The following is a 22,372-nucleotide window of genomic DNA, read 5'->3' on the forward strand; positions in this document are numbered from 1 at the left end:
AGAGAAAGAACTGAGAGAAACAGATCCAGCAAACCTTAGGGGTTCTGGACAGATCCTTAATGGTGGGTCAGTGACGCTGTGTACACAGTAAGGGGGTAGAGGTATAGCTCCTGCTGGAAAGATCCAGGCAGGCACACGTGATTAACGAGGGACAGGGAGACTTGTCAAACATGCATTAATGGTCAGAGCTACAAAACCCGCCAGGAGTTGCTGGGTGGTCCACTGCGGCAAATCCGCTTTTTTTTTAAAAAAAAAAATTATCTTTTAAAGTAAGTCGTTATCAAGTTTAGAAACAGGGCTGGGAGATGTCGGCGCTGACGTTTAAGAATAAGCTGGTTGCGCTGCTGTGCTGCAAGTTCTGCGATAATGTGCTGTGTGCCCGAGGCATGAAGGCTGTCCTCCTGGCTGACACAGAGATGGAACTTTATTCTACTGATATCCCCCCAACAAGGTAAGGATCAGATGACATTGCTCACTCACTCTCTCACTCTCTCTCTCTCTCTGCTATTGCACTAAGCCCATCTGTAGTCCTGACATTTTAATGGTTTCTTCACGCCTTGTTGACCCGCAGACTTGGTGAGAAGGTGAAACTCGCTTACCACCCACCACATTGGAACGATTGAGGTGAACCGTGTCGACGTGTTTAAAGGGAAGCTGCATAAACACACACGAGGCAGACATGAATAAGAGGGGATATGCTGAAGGGGTGAGATGAAGAGGGGGGGGGGTGTGGGGGAGGCTCCTGTAGAGGCATGGACCAGTTGGGCTGAACGGCCTGTTTCTGTGCCGCCAATACTATGTAATGACATGTTTACAATGGCACAATCTGTATCAGATGTGAATCAGTGGGTAGCATTCTCCCCCTTTTGAGTCCAGAAAGTTGTGGGTTCAAGTCTCACTCCAGAGGCAACAAAAATCTAGGCTGGCACTCCAAGTGCAATGCTGAGGGAATGCTGTACTGTCAGAAGTGCTGCCTTTTGGATGAGATGTTAAATCAAGGCCTTGCCTGCCTTCTGAGGTTGTTGTAAAATATCTAATCTCACTACTTGAAGAGCAGGGAGTTCCCTCCTATGTGCCCTGGCCAATAATTATTCCTCAACCAATTATTTGGCCATTATATGGCTGTTTTGTGGGAGCTTGCAGTGTGCAAATTGACTACCACGTTGCCTACATCATAACAGTGACCACACTTCAACAGTATTTCATTGGCTGGAAGGAGCTTTAGGACATTCTGAACTTGCGAAAGGGCTATACATAATTTTTTTTTTCAATTTTCTGCCAACTAACTTGATCAGAGCTTATTTAGAAATTTATAGATGGTGCATCTGTTAGCTTAGAGATAAATGTTCTTTTCAGTGGCAATGCTAAGTTATTTAAAACAGGAAGGCTGTGCTGAGTTACCTGATATCAGTCTCAGCATTCCTACACTGGAGAGTGAAAGCTATTTGCCAGGATTCCCTCTCCTATTTGCTGCTGGAAAATGTGCATGTGGACAGAATCTGTTTAAATGTGGTGCAGGCGATGGTGCAGTGGCATTGTTACTGGATTGGTAATCTGGATTCAAATCCCACCATGATAGGTGGTGCAATTAAGATTAAAATGAAAATATTCTGGAATTAAAAGTCTAATGATGACAATGAAGCTATTGCTAATTGTCGTAAAAACCCATCGGGTTCACCAATGCCCTTTAGGGAAGAAAATCTGCCACCCTTACCTGGCCTGGCCCCACAGCAATGTGGTTGACTCTTAAATGTCCTCTAAACAAGGGCAATTAGGGATGGGCAATAAATGCTGACCTAGCCAGCGATGCCCACAACCCAAGAATGAATTTTTTTAAAAATTGTGATTCCTGCCTCTCATGTGCCAACAGTCTTAGGCTTGCAAGTGTAAAGATATCTGGGCAAGTTACTAGAAAGCTGTTGGTGCCTGTGAAATGATATCCCCAAAAAAGGTCACATCTTTTAAGGAGGAACAACATTGCTTTGAAAAAAATATGTATACAAGACATTTAACCATTGTGATTAAACTGGTATGATAAGCAGAACAAACAGCAGTACAATACAAAGTAAGAATGAAGAAAAAGCTTGCGTTTAAATAATGCTTTTCCCAATCTGGGGATGTCCCAAAGGGCTTCACAGCTATTGAAATAACTTTGGAATGGGAGCCACTGTTCTGATGTTGAGAAATGCAGACCCAAGGTCCCACAGACATCGATGGGATGTCAGGTTTCCAGGTAATCTCATTTACGATGTCAGCTGAGGGACAATTATCGATCAGAAGTCCCTGTCCTCCTCCTAACTGTGTTGTGGGATCTTTTACGTGAGAGATCAGTTTAACATGTCCCCCGAAAGGCAGCACCTCTGACGGTGCAGCACTCCCTCAGTTCTGCACAGGAATGTAAGCCAGGATTATGCGCTCGAGTCTCTGGAGTGGAGCTATGTCGCTAAGTGGACAGAGTGCTATTTCTGAGACAAGGTTGACACTAACAAGGACCAGTGTCAGCTCTAGCTGTAGTGTGCAGTGCTTCACTCTCAGTGGGCTTAATATCCCAATAAAGGCAATCCTGTAACACAATTAACCTGATATTAGTGTAGTCAGGCACCTCAATACCCTCTTGTGGTTGGGTTTTCTTTTAATCTTCTTGAAAGCCAAGATAATTAATTTGGGACATTGCAACATGGGGTTAATCATGTTGCTGTTGTGAATGACATTTGTCCTAGGGATGCCCAATGACTCCTTATATGACTCCAAAGCAAACTATTGACTAGTTTCTTAAAAGCAAGGTTATTGCCCTGCAATTTGTAACAAAATAGTGGCTCATGCCTTCAATGTTCATTCCATTTGTGAAGGAAGCTTTATAACTAAGCAGAATGCATGTATTCAGTAATTTTCTGTGAAGTTTCCATTCACATAAAATATCAGGTCCAGTTTTCTGTTATTTTGTTGAAGAGATGGAGTCATTTTAAGTCTTTAAATCAGAACTTCCTCTACATGTTGGCATGGTCTTAGCCTTGCTTTCTTATGATTCACGACAGAGCACCATCAGCTGGGCAGTTATGAGGCCTGAGCTGCTTTGAATCCAGCTGATTACACTTTGCCTGTAATATTTTGGTTGAGTAGCATATCTCCAATATATGGAAACTACTTGCCACATGTGTCAACACACATTGCGTCAATTCAGATAATATTTTTCCTCCTCTACCTTTCAACCTGAGGGATAAAGAATGAAAGGAGTTTCCACAATTAGTATTATTAACGTTGGTGTACTGTATTAAACTTTTTAAAAATAAAGTATTTGAATTAGAGTGTATAGCCTTTATGCCAGCATTATCCTTCCCAGAGGTGGCCTATACATGTGATATTAAGGCACATCACCCTGCTAACAACATTATTTTGCAGAGTTTCTGACCCTTCTGAATTTCACAACAGCACCTTCATTGGTATAGTGCTTTTAATATAATAAAATATCCAAGATGCTTCCTCCCCCACCATCTCAGGCAATGCATTCCAGATCCTGACTACTCACTGCATAAAAAAAGTTTTTCTTCATATCAGCTTTGTTGCTTTTGCAAATCACTTTAAATTGCTATACTTTGGTTCTCAACTCTTCCACCAATGTAATAATTTTTTCTCTATTGCTAAAAAGGGAGATATGTTGCCAGAGCTTTGCATTTTGTACTTATCAGGACAAACACAAGAATGCCAAATTTCAAATGATCACAACAATTTATATTATAGGAGAAAAGGGTGTTGACTGGTTGGCAAGTCGACACCAGTTGGCCAAGGTGTTACTATGAAGAAAGCAACGGGCTCCCCAATCTCCTGGGTGATTCAAAAAAGGTGCAAGACTTGAGCATATTCCTTTTGTTTGCACAGAATGGGTTCCTGCATATGAATATAAATTGCTTCTAGCAAGTGTAAATGAACCATGTTATGAGCTTGATTGATTTTCTCAAATTGGTTGATGAATTTCACTGCTGGTGCGATGCCAGGTATGTTGGCAATATGTCTCAGCGATTGGCTGATCAAATCAAACAGCATGTTCCTTCAGTTGTTTGTAATAGACAGAGTACAGAATGTACTCTACCAGCCCTCGCTTGGAAAACCCAGAAAACAACGTCGACTGTTAGGTGTGATTCCACGATTGGGTAGCACTTGCTGAACGATCTGAGTGCATTAATAACCACACTAACAACCAATTTAAGATAACCAGTTAAGGTCATAACATTGTTCATTTACACTTGCTATAAGCGACTTACATTCATATTCAAGGACCCATTCTCTGCAAACAAAAGGAATATGATCAAAATATAAATATAAAAACAAAAAACTGCGGATGCTGGAAATCCAAAACAAAAAAGAAAAGAGTTGACGTTTCGAGTCCTCATGACCCTTCAACAGAAACTCTTTTCTTCTCCGCCGATGCTGCCAGACCTGCTGAGTTTTTCCAGGTAATTCTGTTTTTGTTTTGGAATATGATCAAGCCTTGTGCCTTTTTTGAATCACTCGGGAGCCTGGGGAGCCTATAGTTCCCTGTTGCTTTCTCCATGACAATGCCTTGGCAAATCAGAGTTGATTTGCCAACCAATCAGCATCCTTTGCTCCTGTAATATAAATTGTGATCAATTGAAATTTGGCATTCCTGCCTTTGTCCTGATGAATGCAAGATGAAAATGTTCAGCAAAATGTCCCACTTTTTAGCAAGATTTAAGTTTTGTGCTACCAAGTGACTGTTTTCTCTATCTACTCTGTCTAGAACCCTCATGATTTTGAACTATTCTATCAAATTTCCTCTCAACCTTCTCCAAGGATTAGAGTTAAGACATTCAGCTTCAATGTTCCCTCTAAGCTGTACAGCTGCTCAGCAGCCTGATAGTGCCTGTGCAGTCTGGGCACAAGTTGTCCCCTTTAAATTACCGCCACACAAAGAAATGGAATGGGGCTGTGTACTCACACAAATTGCACACTCTAGGAAAAAAAATTAGAGGATACATTGCCAGCTCCTCCAATCTATCCACGTAACTGAAGTCTCTCATCCCTGGAACCATTCTGCACCCTGTCTAAATCCCTCACCTCCTTTCATAATGTATAACATCAGATTGTGGTCCTGATTCTTTGATGCCCTAATCACAACTTGCCTGTCAGCAAGGTACTGAGTATCTTTCAACCAAGAAATCCCATGTACTATTGCCAAAATGCAAACAATTTGCAATTTTCTTTCTCTTCACCGGAGTGTGCTTCAGTTGGCAATTGCAGCCCTCTGGCACCTGTCCAAATTGCTTATTCTTTGTCTGGGTAATTTGATAAGGCTACCACTGCTGAAGATCCAATGTCACACCAGTACAAACTATAGTAAAGGTTGCTGGATGGCAATCAGGATCAGGAACCCTGCAGACTAAGTCAAGAAGGGCACATGTACTATGGCTGAGATTATCTACAGAAAAAAAATTATAACTGATAATGGGTGCATTACTTTGGCTCTGAGATTGGTGTGAACACTGGTGTGGCAGACTATGGACATGTTGGGCCAATTATTCTGGTTGGGAACGTCCCACTAACTGATGCAGATTGCAGCTGTTATTTCACGCTGACTTGTTCTAAATTACAGGGCCGTGGACTTTGTTGGAAATTGCTACTCCACAGAAAGCTGCAAATGTAAAATAAAAGACATTGCATGTTTAAAATGGTAAGTATGTTCTCAGCTGTAATTGGAAGTTATAAGTGAATGGCTGTGGAAGAACGAATGTCTGGATTTTGCGGTATCTCATGACAAGAATAGCTACAGCTACAGTAACTCTTCCAGAGGGGTGTGAGGTGGGAAGGCTACCAAAGTGCTGCAGGAAGGCAGAAGGTGGCATTCCTGCTGCCAGTCCATTTTGCCAATGGCAACAAAAGTGGCAGACTAACTGCCGGCCGTAGCCAATTGTAACCAATTAAGTGGCCAAATTAAGGGCCTTTTCCCTCTTCCACTGACACTTTACTGGCCGCTGCGGGACCCTCCACTGCATGGGGAGAATGTCTGATGAACCCCAGCAGGCTCCGGAGAGTTGGGTGGGACCTCCTTTGTGGGCGTTCTTTGGCCCACGAAGGGGCCCATGTCATCAATGGCTACTCCCATGGCCACAGAGCCTCCTGCTTTCAGCTACCCCCCCCCCACCTTTCGCTTACTGGTACCTCGGCACCTCCCAGACCCCAAATGTCACACTTTGAGGATGCTTGTCCATTGCTGCACCATCATCCCTCAGGTACAGTCCCAGCAGTGGCCACTGCTAGTGGACCCCATACCATTGAGGTAAAATCCAAACCATAGGAACAAAAGTAGGCCATTCAATGGTTTAAGCCAGTTTCGCCATTCAGTTAGTTCATGGCTTAACTCCATCTACTCATCTTGGTTCCTTATCCCTTAATATGCTTGCCCAACAAAAATCTAGCAATGTCCCCTAACATCTCATATTTTCTTTCATGCTCTTTAGGTGCCATCTTGACTCAGAGTGTTGGCACTCTAATCCCTGTCAGAAGTTCATGGGTTCAAATCTCCCTATAGATTTGAGCACATAACCTGGGTTAACACTTAGTGCAGTGAAGGAGTGTTGCACTGCTGGAGGTGCCATCTTTCAAATGAGATGTTAAACAAGTTCCTGCCTGCTGCTCAGGTACTCAGAGAAATCTGAAGCACTATTGGAAGAAGAGCAGGAACTTCAAATGGTGTCTTTGGCAACACAGCCATTCATTTAACTATTTGTGAGACCTTGCTGGGAGCAAATTGACTGCTTATGAGTGACGATCTTCAAACAAACATACAGGATCAGAGATTTTATAAATGGGACATAGAGGTACATCAGCAAAGAAGTAATACTATACCTATGCAAATTAGTGGACATTAGTGGACAGTTCAAATATTATGCCCAGTTTTGGGTCTCAAACTTCAGGAAGTAAGTCAACCCTTTGGGTTGCGGGGCTGGCACCATAACTGCTCATTCTATTCAAAAGCAAAATACTGCAGATGATAGAAATCTGAAATAGAAACAGAAAATGCTGGAAATGACAGTGGACTAGCAGCATCTGTGGAGTGAGAAACAGCATTAACATTTCAGGCTGATGATCTTTTTTCAAAACTTCTGATGTAAGGTCACTGACCTGAAACATTAACTCTGTTTCTAGTGTTCTCTAACTTTCTCCTTTCCAAATAATTTCATGTTTGTAGTGTGGGTTGTGTGCATCTCTCACGTTGATTTCTGCTATTGATTCCACGAGTATCCATTTTCATATGCTGGCTTCTCATTTGATAAATGTGCTACTTATAGCTTCCATAAATATATGTATTTTTTTAAAAAATGCTTCTCAGTCGCATTAATAACCTACTCCATATGCTTACCATGAATAGTGCTTTATTGACTCCAGTTTTGCTCGGGTTCTTTGATGTAATTTGTCTGAGTGTGGCATCAAAGAGCCCTAGCAAATCTGGAGTCAATGGGAATCATAGGGAACACTCTCAACTGGTTGCAGTCATACCTAGCACAAAGAAAGATGGTTGTGGTTATCGGAGGTCAATCGTTTCAGTCCTGGGACATTGCTGCAGGAGTTCCTCAGGGTAGTGTCCTAGGCCCAACCATTTTCATCAACGCTGATTCATCAATGACCTTTCCTCCATCATAAGATCAGGAGTGGGGTGTTCACAGATGATTGCACAATGCTCAGCAGCATTTGCGACTCCTCAGATATATGACGCCACACAAGGGCCAAGCAATGACCATCTCCAACAAGAGAGAATCTAACCATTTCCCCATGACATTCAATGGCATTACCATTGCTGAATCCTCCACTACCAACATCCTAGGAGTTACTATTGACCAGAAACTGAACTGGACTAGCCATATAAATACTGTGGCTACAAGAACAGGTCATAGTCTGGGAATTCTGTGGTGAGTAAGTCACCTCCTGATTCCCCAAAGCCTGTCCACCATCTACAAGGATCAAATCGGGTGTAATGAAATATTTCCCACTTGCCTGGATGAGTACAGCTCCAACAACACTCACGAAGCTTGACACCATCCAAGACAAAGCAGCCCACTTTATTGGTACCCCATTCACCACCTTCAACATTCAGTCCCTCTACCACCGACACACAGTGACAGCAATGTGCACCATCTACAAGATGCACTGCAACAACTCACCAAAAGCTCCTTCAACAGCACCTTCCAAACCCGCAACCTCTATCACCTAGAAGGACAAAGGCAGCAGACGCTTCACACTTGCAAGTTTCCTTCCAAGTTACACACCATCCTGACTTGGAACAATAGTGCCATTCCTTCGCTGTCGCTGGGTCAAAATCCTGGAATTCCCTTTCTTAATAGCACTGTGGTGTACTTACCCCACATGAGCTGCATCAGTTCAAGAAAGCAGTTCACCGCTACCTTCTCAAGGGCACTGAGGGTCGGGCATAAATGCTGACATAGCCAGCAACATCTACATTCCATTAAAGAATGAATGTTAAAAATTCTAGAATTTATGTCAATTCCCTTTGAAATCAAGAATATTGAGAAGTGAACGATAAGTTCATGTTTGGATGCCATCCATTATCTTAATTATGATAAAATAAGTAAACAAAAGTCTTGTATTTATATGGTCTTTAATGTCTTGCATAGTGAATTACTTTGAAATGCAGTGATGTGTAGGCAAATGTGGTGCCCATTTTGTGCAAAGCAAGATCCCACAAGACCAATGAATGATTTTTTTTTGACTCCACATCCTATCCATAACCAAGACTGTTACTTCAACCCATATTTCAGCTTCACAACCAATGAAACTCATGTGTTTTTATCCCTAGACTAAATTTTTCTAATGTCCTCTACACTTCATAAACCCAACTTGACCAGAATGCAGCTGCTCACAGTCCTTTTGTAGCTGTTCTCATTGACTTATGTTAGCTCCTTCCTGCAATGCATTGAATTTAAAATTCTCTTCATCAAGTTTTCCAATGCCCTTGCCACATACTTCCTCCAACCCTAGGTCCTTCAGTTCTCTGATTTGAAGAAATTTATGCTTTCTGACTTTCCTCCTACTCTTTAATCTCTCCCCGCAACCCACCGCCCCCCCCCACCCCACCCCCCAGCCTAAACTCCTCACCCATCCCACACATTGGTAGCAGTCTTCACCTACCTGGTCCTGTTTGAATATCCTTCCTGAATCCTTGCAGCTCTTCACTTCTTTCTCCACCTAATCCTTCTTTACCTTTCAATCTGTTTCAGGCATTGGTCCCTTATGGATTTTTCCTTCCCCTTGTATAATTTGTCTTGGGATGTTTTCTATGTTGAATATTCTATATAGATGAAAATTGTTAGAGGTAGCTTCAGTTCTGAGAGCTTCAGTTCTGAGCTTTGGAGAGCAAATGCTACTGTCCACTTTCATCCTCTATTCTCCTAAGGATGCTGATTCCGTACTGGGGTTGGTTGGGGGTTTGTTTCCACAGGTACTATCTACTGTGGCACTCCATCCATTTTTCATGTGTGAGGGTTAGCAGGCTATTCAGCTATGGAAAGCAGCTCAACTCAATCGGATCCTGTTCACAGAACAAACTAGCAGAGTATAAAAGCAAAAAACTGCGGATGCTGGAAATCCAAAACAAAAATACCTGGAAAAACTCAGCAGGTCTGACAGCATCTGCGGAGAGGAACACAGTTAACATTTCGAGTCCGTGAAGAGTCATACGGACTTAAAACGTTAACTAGCAGAGTAACTTGATATGGAACTGAAACCTTGGCTGACTTGACACTGACTTGGGGCTGAAACCTGAAACCTTATGGTCTGTGTGGCTTAGTACTATACCAAGCTGTGCCATATCCAATTGGACTGCTAGTCCCTCAGCACCTTTGAAGCTCACTTCCCAGTTTTCCTTAGTACTAATGTGTGCATTTCAGGACTCTTGTCAAATGTTCTACTTTAACTATATAGTAAATGTATACCATGGATTGGTTCTCAATTTTCTGTCACACAAGAAGTTCATGGCTGAGTTTTGTGCAAGGGAAATGGGCAAGTTGCGGTTTGTAAAGGATTCTATTGCAACAGCTGTGAATGTTGATCAGACAAATCATCACTTTCTCTCATTTTCAGTGGTAATGCTGTTGGCTACCATGTGGTTGTCCCTTGCAAACCGTGTTTGCTTTCCTGTAACAATGGCCATTTCTGGATGTTTCACAGCCAGGTGATCTATGCTGTCAACAGACTGGATTCCTCTGGTAAGCACATTATCAAGCTGAGTGTGGAAAACCGCAGTATTGTGCCTCCATTGTCCAGACAGCTTGTGTTGTATACACGTAGGGAGCTGAGAGCTGTTATTATTGGTGTGTGAAAGGTTATTTTGTAAATGTTGTCCTTGAACTCAAATGCTACAGTATTACAGACATTTAAATTTTTGCATGTTGCACTTTACTACAGGTAGTAACACCTGTTACATATGAACAAGGAGCAGGAGTAGGCCATTCAGTCCCTCAAGCCTGCTCTGCCATTTAATGAGATCATGGCTGATCTGATAGTAACTTCCAATCTACATCTCGCCTACCCCTGGTAACCTATCACCCCCTTGCTTATCAAGAATCTATCACCTCTGCCTTAAAAATATTCAAAGATTCTGCTTTTCAGGAAGCGAGTTCCAAAGACTCATAACTCTCTGTGATAAAAAATTTCACCTCATCTCTGCTTTAAATGGATGACTCCTTATTCTTAAACAGTGACCCCTAGTTCTAGATTCTCCCACAAAAGGAAACATCCTCTCCACATCCACTCTGTCAAGATCCCTCAGGATCTTATATGTTTCAATTAAATCGCCTCTTACTCTTCTAAACTCCAGCGAGTACAAGCCTAGCCTGTCCGACCTTTCCTCATAAGAAAACTCGCCCATTCCAGGTATTTGTCTGGTAAACCTTCTCTGAACTGCTTCCAATGCACTTACATCCTTCCTTAAATGGAGTGACCAATACTGTACACAATACTCCAGTTGTGGTCTTACTTGTGCCCTGTATAACTGAAGCGTAACCTCCCCACTTTTGTATTCAATTCCCCTTGCAATAAATGATAACATTCTATTAGCTTTCCTAATTACTTGCTGTATGTGCATACTAGCCTTTTGTGATTCATGCACTAAGACATCCAGATCTCTCGGCATATCAGAGCTCTGCAATCTCTCACCATTTGGATAACAAGCTTCTCTTTTTTTCTTTCTACCAAAATGGACTATTTCACATTTTCCTACATTATACTCCATTTGCCACATCTTTGCCCACTCGCTTAACCTATCTATATCTTTTTGTACCCTCCTTATGTGCTCTTCACAACTTACTTTCCTACCTATCGTTGTGTCATCAGCAAATTTGGCAACCATCCCACCCATCCCTTCAACCAAGTCATTTATGTAAATTGTAAACAGCTGAGATCCCAGCACTGATCCCTATGGCACACCACTCGTTACATCTTGCCAACCTGAAAAGACCCACTTATGTCTACACTCTGCTTCCTGTTAGCAAGCCAATCTTCTATCCATGCCATTTTGTTATCTCCTATACCATGAGCTTTTATTTTCTGCAGTAACCTTTGATGTGGAACTTTATCAAATGCCTTCTGGAAATCTAAGTACAGTACATTCACTGGTTCCCTTTTATCCACAGCGCATGTTACTTCCTCAAAGAACTCCAATAAGTTGGTTAAACATGATTTCCCTTTCACAAAACCATGTTGTCTCTGCCAGATTACCTTGAACCTTTCTAAGTGCCCTGCTATAACTTCTTTAATAATAGCTTCTAACATTTTCCCTATGACAGATGTTAAGCTAACCGACCTGTAGTTTCCCACTTTCTGTCTCCCTCCCTTTTTGAATAATGGAGTTACATTTGCTATCTTCCAACCTAATGGGACCTTCCCTGAATCTAAGGAGTTTTGGAAAATTAAAACCAATGCATCAACTTTCTCATTAGCCACTTCTTTTAAGACCCTCGGATGAAGTCCGTCAGGACCCGGGCACCACTTGTCAGCCCGCAGCTCCAACAATTTACTCAATACCACTTCCCTGCTGATTGTAATTTTCCTGAGTTCCTCCTGACCTTCCATTTCCTGATTTACTGCTGCCTCTGGGATGTTACTTGTATCTTCTATAGTGAAGATTGAAGCAAAATACTTGTTCAATCCATCTGCCATTTCCTTGTTTTCCATTATCAATTTTCCAGATTCACTTTCTATAGGACCAACGCTCACTTTGTTAAAAACAAAAAAACTGTGGATGCTGGAAATCTAAAACAAAAACAGAAATACCTGGAAAAACTCAGCAGGTCTGGCAGCATTGGGGGAGAAGAGCAAAGTTGACGTTTCGAGTCCTCATGACCCTTCAACAGAACTAAGTAGAAATGGGAAAGGGGTGAAATATAAGCTGGTTTGGGGGGCGGGGGGGTGGGTGGGGAAGAAGGGGTGGAGGGTTGTTGGGACAAGCAAGCAGTGATAGGAGGAGATAATCAAAAGATGTCACAGACAAAAGAACAAAGAGGTGTTGAAGGTCGTGATATTATCTAAAGAATGTGCTAATTAAGAGTGGAGAATAGGACAAGCAAGCTCTAATGGGGGTGGGGGTGAAATAAACAGAGGGTGGAATACATTTAAAAATAATGGAAATAGGTCGGAAAAGAAAAATCTATATAAATTATTGGAAAAAATAAAAGGGAGGGGGAAGAAACGGAAAGTGGGTGGGGATAGAGGAGGGAGTTCAAGATCTAAAGTTGTTGAACTCAATATTCAGTCTGGAAGGCTCACTTTGTTAATTTGTTTCCTTTTAAAATATTTATACAAACTCATTATTTGTTTTTATATTTCTGGCTAGCTTTCTCTCATACTCTCATTTTTCCCACCTTATTAATCTTTTAGTCATCCTTTGCTGTTCCTTATATTCTGTCCAATCTTCTGGCCTTCCACCTAACTTTGCACAATTATGTGCTTTTTCTTTAAGTTTGATACAATTTTTAACCCTTCTAGTTAACCACGGATGGTGTGTCCATCCCTTGGACTTTTTGTTACTCGTTTCTTACTGTTCTCCTAATAATCTTGAGGAACTGTCTGTTTTAAGGATTATTGTTTCTAATGGTGTAACAACAGATTGCTGAAACCTACATGAATCCTCACTCACAAAATTGTGTAGGTACTTGCAAAATGTGATTTTATCACATCTCAAATTTTTAATTCATGTGCCAATGTATTGCATGGAGTAATGGATTCCTAGCTGTCCATAAAAAATGGTCCTCATTCCTGGCTTTCAAAGGAAGGAGTGACTAGACATGGTTGGGAGACTACTCTGGGATTCTGCTGTTATCCACCTGACCCACTGGTTACCGATCATCACTGTAGAAACCAGAGAGCAGGGTATTTCACCATAAGGGGCTGGTACATGTCACAGAGACCTAAAAAAAAATTCTGATACCTGATATTTAAAATAATCACAACTGTTCTATGGGATTAAATATTATCATTTAACTCCTGGATTCACCCCACCATGCATAACTAATTCAAGACTATTTGATATTTTCACCAGTTTTAAAATATTTTATGGGGCAGATTTACAAATTTCCTGGTGACTTAATGTACCATATGGTATGGCACTGAGCCTTACAGATCAGGGAGACCCCATGTTCAATCTGCATCGTACTGTTGGCTGCCTTGATATAGGAGAGCTATAAGGGTACTATAATTATCCACAGCACCCCAAGCATTCAGGAAATAAATTACATTGCTTCCCATTCCTGATTACTACCGAGTTGCCATCACCTGTCCCTCCATTCAAGGATGACTTCTACTCAGGGTCTTGAGTTTCTGCCATAGGTCTTCATGTGACTGAAAAGGCAGATTCTCAACCCACAGATCTTTGGGCAAATGGGGCAGAATGGCCCATTAGGTAGTGGGATCCAGAGTTCAGGATTTTCTTCTTTTTATTTCCTTCTGTATCGCCACTCTGCCTCATCATTAAGATGTTAAGACACAGTGTGATCCAGCTTGTTGCACAAGTTGTCACCATTCTGAATGATTGGTAGCAAGCTCCTCCCAGCCATTAATGTCAATGCTGCCGCACTTCAAGGAGACCTTCAGAGCATCTTTGAAGCATTTTTTTTGTACTGACCTGGAACATGGGCCATTTGAAAGAAGAGAAAACAGGATCTGGCAGGCGAGACAGTTTTTTGTTATCTGAACACAATGTCTTGTCTATTGAAGTTGGTTTTTCAGGATAAAATCAAAATACTATGAATGCTGGAAACCTGAAATAAACAGAAAATGCTGGAAAAGCTCAGCAAGGCTGGCAGCACCTGTGGAGAGACAAACAGAGTTAACGTTTCAAATCCATATGACTCTTCTTCAGAGCTCTGGACGTAGCTTCAAGAAGGGCACTCGTGTTTGTTCGACAGTCTTCCCATTGAATCCGGAGGAAGTGGCAGAGGAATTGCTGATGGAATTGCTCCATGTGTTGCTGATACACAGTCTAGGTCTCATTGCAGGCAACTGCTCTGTACACCAGGACTTTTGTTGATTTGCAAAGGTCTTTATTGTCAATCACTCGCTGCCATAGTTTGCAGAAGGCCGAAATGGTGCAATTGATGCAATGTTGGATCTCCTCACCAATGAGAGAGGTGGCTGCCAAGATATGGGACGTGCTCAACATATTCCAAAATAGTAATTTGGTAGTACAGAACTTAAATATTGCTGAACAAAGAGGCTTTTTTTGTCAAAGCTTTTCATCTTACGCTCATCCGGACAACTTACAAGAAAATACCAGTGTCATGGAAACAACATATTTATACTGTATGAGAAGAGAGTCCTGATTAGTTGGCAAGTGGACTCTAATTGGTAGAGGCGCTGCCATGGAGAATGCATCAGTTGACAGTGACTGACAGTTAACTGCCAAGCATTGTTTGAAATTTAAACCAGGCAGCTTGATCCTGGTTGGTCAAGACAATTACGCCGGGCTTGTAGTGCAGCACATTTGCGTGTACTGGAAGCTACATATATTAATACACAGGGTCCTATTCTGTGCAGATAGATAGTACACACATTGGGCAGAATTTCGCTCTTGGTGGGCCGGCGGGCCCCACCGGCTCGGTGGTGGGCGGCGGCCAAACTCCGCCGCTGAAACGGGGCCCACCGCCATTTTGAGTGGGCGGGCCAATTAAGGCCCGTCCAGCAGCCTGCCCAACAGGAAGCGCTATGCATACGAAAAGGTCGACTGCTCCTTGAGACCAAGTGCTGTCTCAGGGAGATTACTAACAGGTTAAAAAACTCCAAAAATAGAAAAATATTAAAATTATTAACATGTCCCCCTCATGTGACAATGTCACACGAGATGGGACATGTTAATAAGAAACACATAAACTTTATGAAACCTTTTAAAAACGGACATGAAACCTCATCCCGCCAGTGGATGAAGTTTCATGTATAATCAGGAGCCCGCTGGGGCTCTTGGTCTGCCTGCCAGCCTTAAGTTTGGACGGGCAGGTCTTTAACAATCTTAATTAGCCTGTTAATGGCCTTAATTGGCCATTGACACGTTGGCGGGCGGACAGCTGGTTTTGCTGTCTGCCTGCCTTCCTGAAAATTTAAAGGGACCGGGATGATGTCGGGGGTTGCTCCCGACGTCATCCCACGTCATTTTCCCCTCGGCGAGTGGGCCCCACCCCCAAATCGCCGACGGGAAATTCCTGGCCATTGTATCTGTTTCAGCTAAACAAAATAAGTGACAGCCATTCACTGATTCATTCCCCAGGGCAATGTCTTGACCAATCAGATGTCCTGATGAATGCAACACAAAAAGCTTTGACAAAAAAAGTTTCTTTTTTCAGCAATATTTATATTCCAAAATCTCTCCTTCAATAAATATGAGAGGTGGAATATTTAGCTGACCAGGTCTAGGTAGTTATAAGTGACACCTGCTGGAAACTGCATATGTGGATATCCACTGTCAACAGAGTCAGGTTTAATTTTAATGTCCTTAACAGTCTTGTAGTCTGTTAAAATCTGGATAAAGAGTAGTACCTAATGGCTGAAACAGTAGCCCAGAATGAATCAACATCTTCAGTCAGTGGAGGAAGGGAGCACTTAAAAAAAAACTCACAATTTTTTACATGCAGTTAAGGCATTGAATCATGAGATCAAAGACAAAGTTACGGATGGGTGACAGTGGGAGAAAGCAAGGGTTTTCTATCTGATACAATAAAAGCCTGAACCTACAGTTTTAAAAAAAATGTGTGTGCACATTTGTGGGCGATCTAAAAAGATCAGGCTTGTTTGGAGAAAAAGGAAATGATCTGAATCTTTCAAAAGATTAGTGTTTCCCTTGCAATCTGGATAAATTCCAGATCTATAACATTTATCTAACACAAAACAGAGGTCAGCTCCACTTTTTTTTAACAAAACTGCTTCAGAATGTTTTTAAAAATCATGTGGTTTTACAGCACTTTAGCTCCATAGTGCAATCTGTTCATTTGATTCCAAATCCTTTTCCCAAAAAATTAATTCAAATGAAACATGATTCTTTTTTTTTAAAAAAGGGCCTTTGTTTTTCCTTGAGGAAGATTTTGAATTAATGGGCATAACAAGGTGGAGGGAGAGGTACAATGGTTGAAGACCTTGCTATGAATGCTTCAGTACTGGGGAATGTGACAGAAGTTTGGGGCTGGATAATTTATAGGTAAGGTGGAGGCAGGCCTATGAGGGACCTTCAGGTTAAGATTTTGAAGTCAGTGCCCTGGGAGGTGGTGACTCAGTGGTAAGCACAATTGGCAAGACTCTAGGATGGTGATAGGACCATAGAATGGTTACAGCACCAAAGGTGAGATGAGAGTTACTGCCCTTATCATCAAGGCAGCATTTGCCCAAGTGTGGCATCAAGGTGCCCTGGCAAAACTGGAGTTACTGGGAGTCGTTGTTGGGGGTGGTGGGGAGAACTCTCCACTGATTGGAGTCATATTTAGCACAAAGGAGGATGGTTGTGGTTGTTGGGGTTCAATCATCTCAGTTCCAAGAAATCACTGCAGGAGTTCCTCAGGGTAGTGTCCTAAGCCCAACCATCTTCAGCTGCTTCATCAATGACCTTCCCTCCATCATAAGGTCAGAAGTGGAGATGTTCGCTGATGATTGCACAATGTTCAACACCATGAAGCAGTCCATGTCCATATGCAGCAAGACCTGGATAACATTCAGGCTTAAGCTGATAAGTGGCAAGTAGCATTTGCACCACACAAGTGCCAGCCAATGACCATCTCCAACAAGAGAGAATTTAACCATCTTCCCTTGGAATGCAATGACATTACCATTGCTGAATCCCCCACTATCAACGTCCTGGGAGTTACTATCGATCAGAAACTGAACTGGACCAGCCATATTAATACTGTGGCCACAAGAGCAGGTCAAAGGCTAGGAATCACACAATGAGTAACTCACCTCCTGACTCCCCAAAGCCTGTCTACCATCTACCAGGCTGAAGTCAGGAGTGTGATGGAATACTCTCCAACTGCCTGGATGAGTGCAGCTCCAACAACACTCAAGAAGCTTGACATCATCCAGGATAAAGCAGCCCGCTTTATTGGCAACCCATCCACTACTTTCAATATCCACTCCTTCCACCACCGATGTACAGTGGCAGCAGTATGTACCATCTTCAAGATGCGCTGCAGGAATTCACCAAGATGCCTTCGACAGCACCTTCCAAACCCACGACCACTACCACCTAGAAGGAGTAGGTGCGTGAGAACACCACCTGGAAGTTCCCCTCCAAACCACACACCATTCTGAATTAGAACTATATTGCCATTCCTTCACTGTCACTGGGTCAAAATCCTGCAAAATCTCTTCCTAACAGCACCATGGAAGTGCCTAAACCTCATGGACTACAGCATTTCAAGGAGGCAGCTGACCACCACCTTCTCAAGGGTAATTAGGGATGGGAATAAAAATGCTGGCCCTGCCAGCGACGCCCACATCTGTGAAGGAATAAAAAAAAGAGGCCATTCAACTCACTGAATCCTGCTGGCTCTCTGCATGTCATGTCATTCTACTCCTCCACCCTTTCCCTGTAACCCTGCAATTTTTTTTCTGTTACTTATCCAATTTCCTTTTGAAAGCCTCGATTGAATCTGCTTCCACCACACTCTCAGGCAGTACATTGCAGACCATAATCACTCGCTGCATGAAAAATGCTTTTTCATCTTGTCGGTTCTTTTGGCCAATTACTTTAAATCTGATTGTCAAACTTTCCACCAATGGCAAGTTTCTCTCTACCTACCCTGTCTAATTCCCTCTTGATCTTGAGTACCACTATCAAATCTCCTCACAATTTTCTCTGAGGAGAACAATCCCAGCTTCTCAATCCATCCAGGTACCTGAAGTTCCTCATCCCTGAAACCACTCTTGTAAATCTTTTCTGCACCCTCTCTAATGCTTTAAAATCCTTCCACAGTACTCCAATAGGGGCTTGACCAGTGTTTAATAAAGGATCCCCATAGCTTCCTTCTTTTTGTACTCTGCCTTTATTTTTAAAACCTAGGATCCCGCATGCCTTTTTAACGATGTTTTCAATCTGCTCTTCCATTTCAATGATTAGTGCACATTTCCCTCCAGTTCTGTGCTGTGGAGAAGGGTCATATGGACTCGAAACGTTAACTCTGTATCTCTCTCCACAGATGCTATCAGACCTGCTGAGCTTTTCCAGCACTTTCTGTTTTTGTCTCCAGTTCTTTCTGTTCCTGCATCCACTTTAGAATTTAGAATTGTACCCTTTATTTTGTAAAGAGTACACCACCAGCTGGAAGTTCCCCAACAAGTCACTCATCATCCTGACTTGGAAACTCATCTCAGTTCCTTCACTGTCGCTGGGTTAAAATCCTGGAACTCCCTTCCTAACAGCGCTGTGGGTGTACTTACACAACAGGGACTCCAGCAGTTCATGGACGCAGCTCACCACCACCTTCTCAAGGGCAACTAGGGATGGGCAATAAATGCTAACCCAGCCAACGAAGCCTATATGTGAATGAACAATAAAAAAAAATTGCCTCTCTCCATTCCTCCTACCAAAATGTATCACCTCACACTTCTCTGCATTAAATTTCATCTGCCTGTCTATATCATAGTGAAGTCTATCATTATCCTCCTTAAAGTTCACAACACTGCCAAGTTTTGCCTCCTCTGCAAATTTTAAAATTGCGGCTCCACACCCAAGTTTAGATCATTAATATACATCACAAAAAGCAGTGGTCCTCTGATCAACCCCAGATGTAGGCAGTGGAGTTATGGATCCTCTAGGGTTTTTTTCTCACCTTGGATATCGTGTAAGTACTTAGGGGAAACTGATAGCTAATATTAACAGTGCAACTTATTTGATTTCAGGTATTGATTTGCTTCTGTGGGGGAATTTACCAGATACAGAAGATGAAGAGAATGTATATAACCTATCTGATGATGAGTGTATCAGATGATGTAACAAAGAAATCAAGAACTTCAAATTTTGTGCTTTTTTCTTATGTAAATCTACTTTGTCATCATTTCAAAGTTTCTAAACATTTTAGAATCAGCCGCATGAATTCACTGCAATTTGTGAACTGGAATCAGCTTGTTTGAAGTTCTTGTCACCAGGGAAGGATGTGAATGTTTGCACCCTGGAAGTTGTCAAGTGAACACCAGAAAGGATTAGTGAGCAAGTGCCCAATTTTGTGCTTTGCAGCTTTCTAGACACTTGTGATGGATGGCAGCGAAGTCCTTTGCCTATCGTTGAACATGAACATTGGTTTACCCTCACACTGGACAGGCTCTGCACAGCTAATAGCCAGATTTCACAACAGATGTGACATACAAGTGAAGTTGGTGCTTTGGCTGCATGTGGTGTAACACTGGAGTTGGGAAGCTCTCTGCCTTCCCTCCAAATTCTGTTATCAATGATTAATCTGATGTGAAAGCTGCCTTTTTGGCAGGCATCTTATTTGCACTCAAAAGAAGCCAAAAATAGAAAAATTGTTTTAATAGGGAAGCTGAGCAGGAATTTACATTTATTTTAGAGAGAAATTTCCTCTGGAAATTATGATTAAATTGTCTGTCAGTGTTCCCTACCCAGGCTAATGTATATTACAAAAATGGCCAAGAGTGGCTGCTCTAAATGGAGTTGTTCCCCTTCAGCAGAGGAGAAACCTTCATTGCCGCATGAATAAATTTTGTTTGTACATAAAATACAGAATTTCAGCTATTTGATAGGAAAACAATTTCTGGTTTGTTTGAAACCACAAAGGTCACATATCATTAGTACAGATGCCCATCATATATATTTTGCAGTCTATTTCAGAACTCTGAGCATTTAGCTGTCAAATTAATTTGCTTCAGTAGTACTTTGCTTTGCTTTATAGTTTTCCAAAGTAATAGGGATTTGTACAAGCTTCCCAGCTGTGACGACAGCCACCAAATACAATTGGAAACTAGATGTGCACCCTTAGGTTTTGCTTTGAAAAGCAGGTTTGGCTGACTTCAGCACCTTGTGGGTTTCTGTGCATGTCATGCAAACTTCTGCCCTCAGAACTACAGTGGGTTGGAGGAACAGTGCCAGCTTCTTGAATGTTCACAAAAATCAAAGTGACTTTCAATTCAGTTTAATTTTGAAAACATTAGTTGAAATTTAAAGGCGGTACAAAATGCAAATGCTTTTTATCGGGTTCTATTCAACAGCACTTACTAATTTTTCCAGGAATGTTGCATAAAAATGATAATCTGCAAGCTACAGTGATCAGAGGTGGGGGAGGTGGGAATGGGGCAGGGGGGGCAGGGTGGTGGGATTGTCACTGGACAAGTATTCCAGAGACCCAGGGTAACCCCACCATGGCAGATGGTGAAATTTGAATCCAATAAAAATCTGGAATTAAAAGTCTAATGATAACCATGAAACCCCATTGCTGATTGCTGTAAAAACCTACCTGGTTCACTAATGTCCTTTAGGGAAGGAAATCTGCCATCCTTACATGGTCTGGCCTACATGTGACCCTAGACCAAAAGCAATGTGGTTGTCTTTCAACAAGCGCAATTAGGGATGGGCAATAAATGCTGGCCTAGCCAGTGACGCTCACATCCCATGAATTAATTAAGCCAAGTTTCTTTCTATTCATTATTACTCAACAAGTACATGTGTGTGAATGGGATAGAAGTACAGCATTGGGTTGCTGTGTTTCCCATTTTTGCTTTTAGTAAAATAACCCATTGCCATTCATTGTCTGGTCTTATTTGAAAACAACAATAGGAGGATCACCACGGCTTTGGTACTGAATCCAGTTCGGTTGATGTCTCCAGGAGAGAGGTGGAGAAAATTGGTGCCAAAACACTTCTTTTGATTCAGAAATTAGAACTTGTTCAGTGTCTCATGGCCCCTTCAACCAAAGTGCAATGCTACGCAGAGTTGTAATTTGCACAAAAGTGACCCAGTATCTGAAAAGGGCTACTTGTGCTAATGAATTCCTTCTGGCAATGTTCTGTCTGTTTTCTTTTATTGGCCCTTTTTTTTTGAAAAGAAAGGAAATCCTAATATATTTTATATTTGTGTCAGGATTTTTTTGGATTGAGTTGGCGTGAGGGAAGAAAACCTTTGTATTGGGAATGCAGAGTGAATGAATTTGAGGTGGTAGAGTGGGAATGAATAGGTGTTTGATGATGCGATATTCTGTTTATTTGCTGTGAATATATGTGTATTTTTTATTTTCCCAGTTGGCCAGTATATTTGGAGCCAGGATCCCTCAAGAGTAGCATTATTCTGTTTGTACATTAGGCAATTTCAGACTTTTTTTCCTCCACACTTCCCTTTTTGTGGTTGCACTAAATATATAATAATAGGTCCTAGAGACAATTACTTGGCTTCAACAGATTGAAGAGTGTACAGAATGCATTTATTGTGAATTGTTTTTAATAATATATTCTATATTGTGAATGCCTTGGTTAAAGTCAAATGCTTTGAATTTCAAGGACAGGTCCAATATTGTAGAGCTTGAACATTTTCAAGAGGGCATTAAAACCCTTCCCAACATTCTTGCAGTTTTTTTGCAGGAAGTTATAATGTGAGTGTTATTAGCTGGAATGGCCAATTCTGATACATTAAGAATTACGGTTTTCCACTGCAGGGATAATTTATTCTTCCAGTTCAGAAGGTTTGTGCACTGACCTACTGTGATTAAATTCAGGAAATGTACAGCAGATCCACAGAGAGGTCAAGTTAACTGTTGGTGGAGACGTTTTGCTAGAATTCAGTTCTGATGAGAAGTCTCCATTTCTTAATGTTTTTTTCTCCCCCAATGCTGACATGTTTCCAGGATTTTCTGCTTTTTTTTGTGTTTTG

At 41.8% G+C, this 22,372-nt stretch overlaps 1 protein-coding gene across 1 annotated transcript; it reads left to right on the plus strand.

The window, feature by feature from the left end:
- The first annotated feature begins 324 nt into the window (after window positions 1-324).
- fam72a (family with sequence similarity 72 member A) lies at window positions 325-19,497 on the plus strand. The gene is made up of 4 exons (XM_041195923.1): window positions 325-451; window positions 5,609-5,686; window positions 10,111-10,235; window positions 19,399-19,497. The coding sequence occupies exons 1-4, from the start codon at window positions 387-389 to the stop codon at window positions 19,485-19,487; spliced, it is 357 nt and encodes a 118-aa protein (XP_041051857.1). The 5' UTR covers window positions 325-386; the 3' UTR covers window positions 19,488-19,497.
- Window positions 19,498-22,372: the final 2,875 nt, after the last annotated feature.

Source organism: Carcharodon carcharias, chromosome 9 (genome assembly GCF_017639515.1).
Source record: "Carcharodon carcharias isolate sCarCar2 chromosome 9, sCarCar2.pri, whole genome shotgun sequence".
Lineage (NCBI taxonomy): Eukaryota > Metazoa > Chordata > Chondrichthyes > Lamniformes > Lamnidae > Carcharodon > Carcharodon carcharias.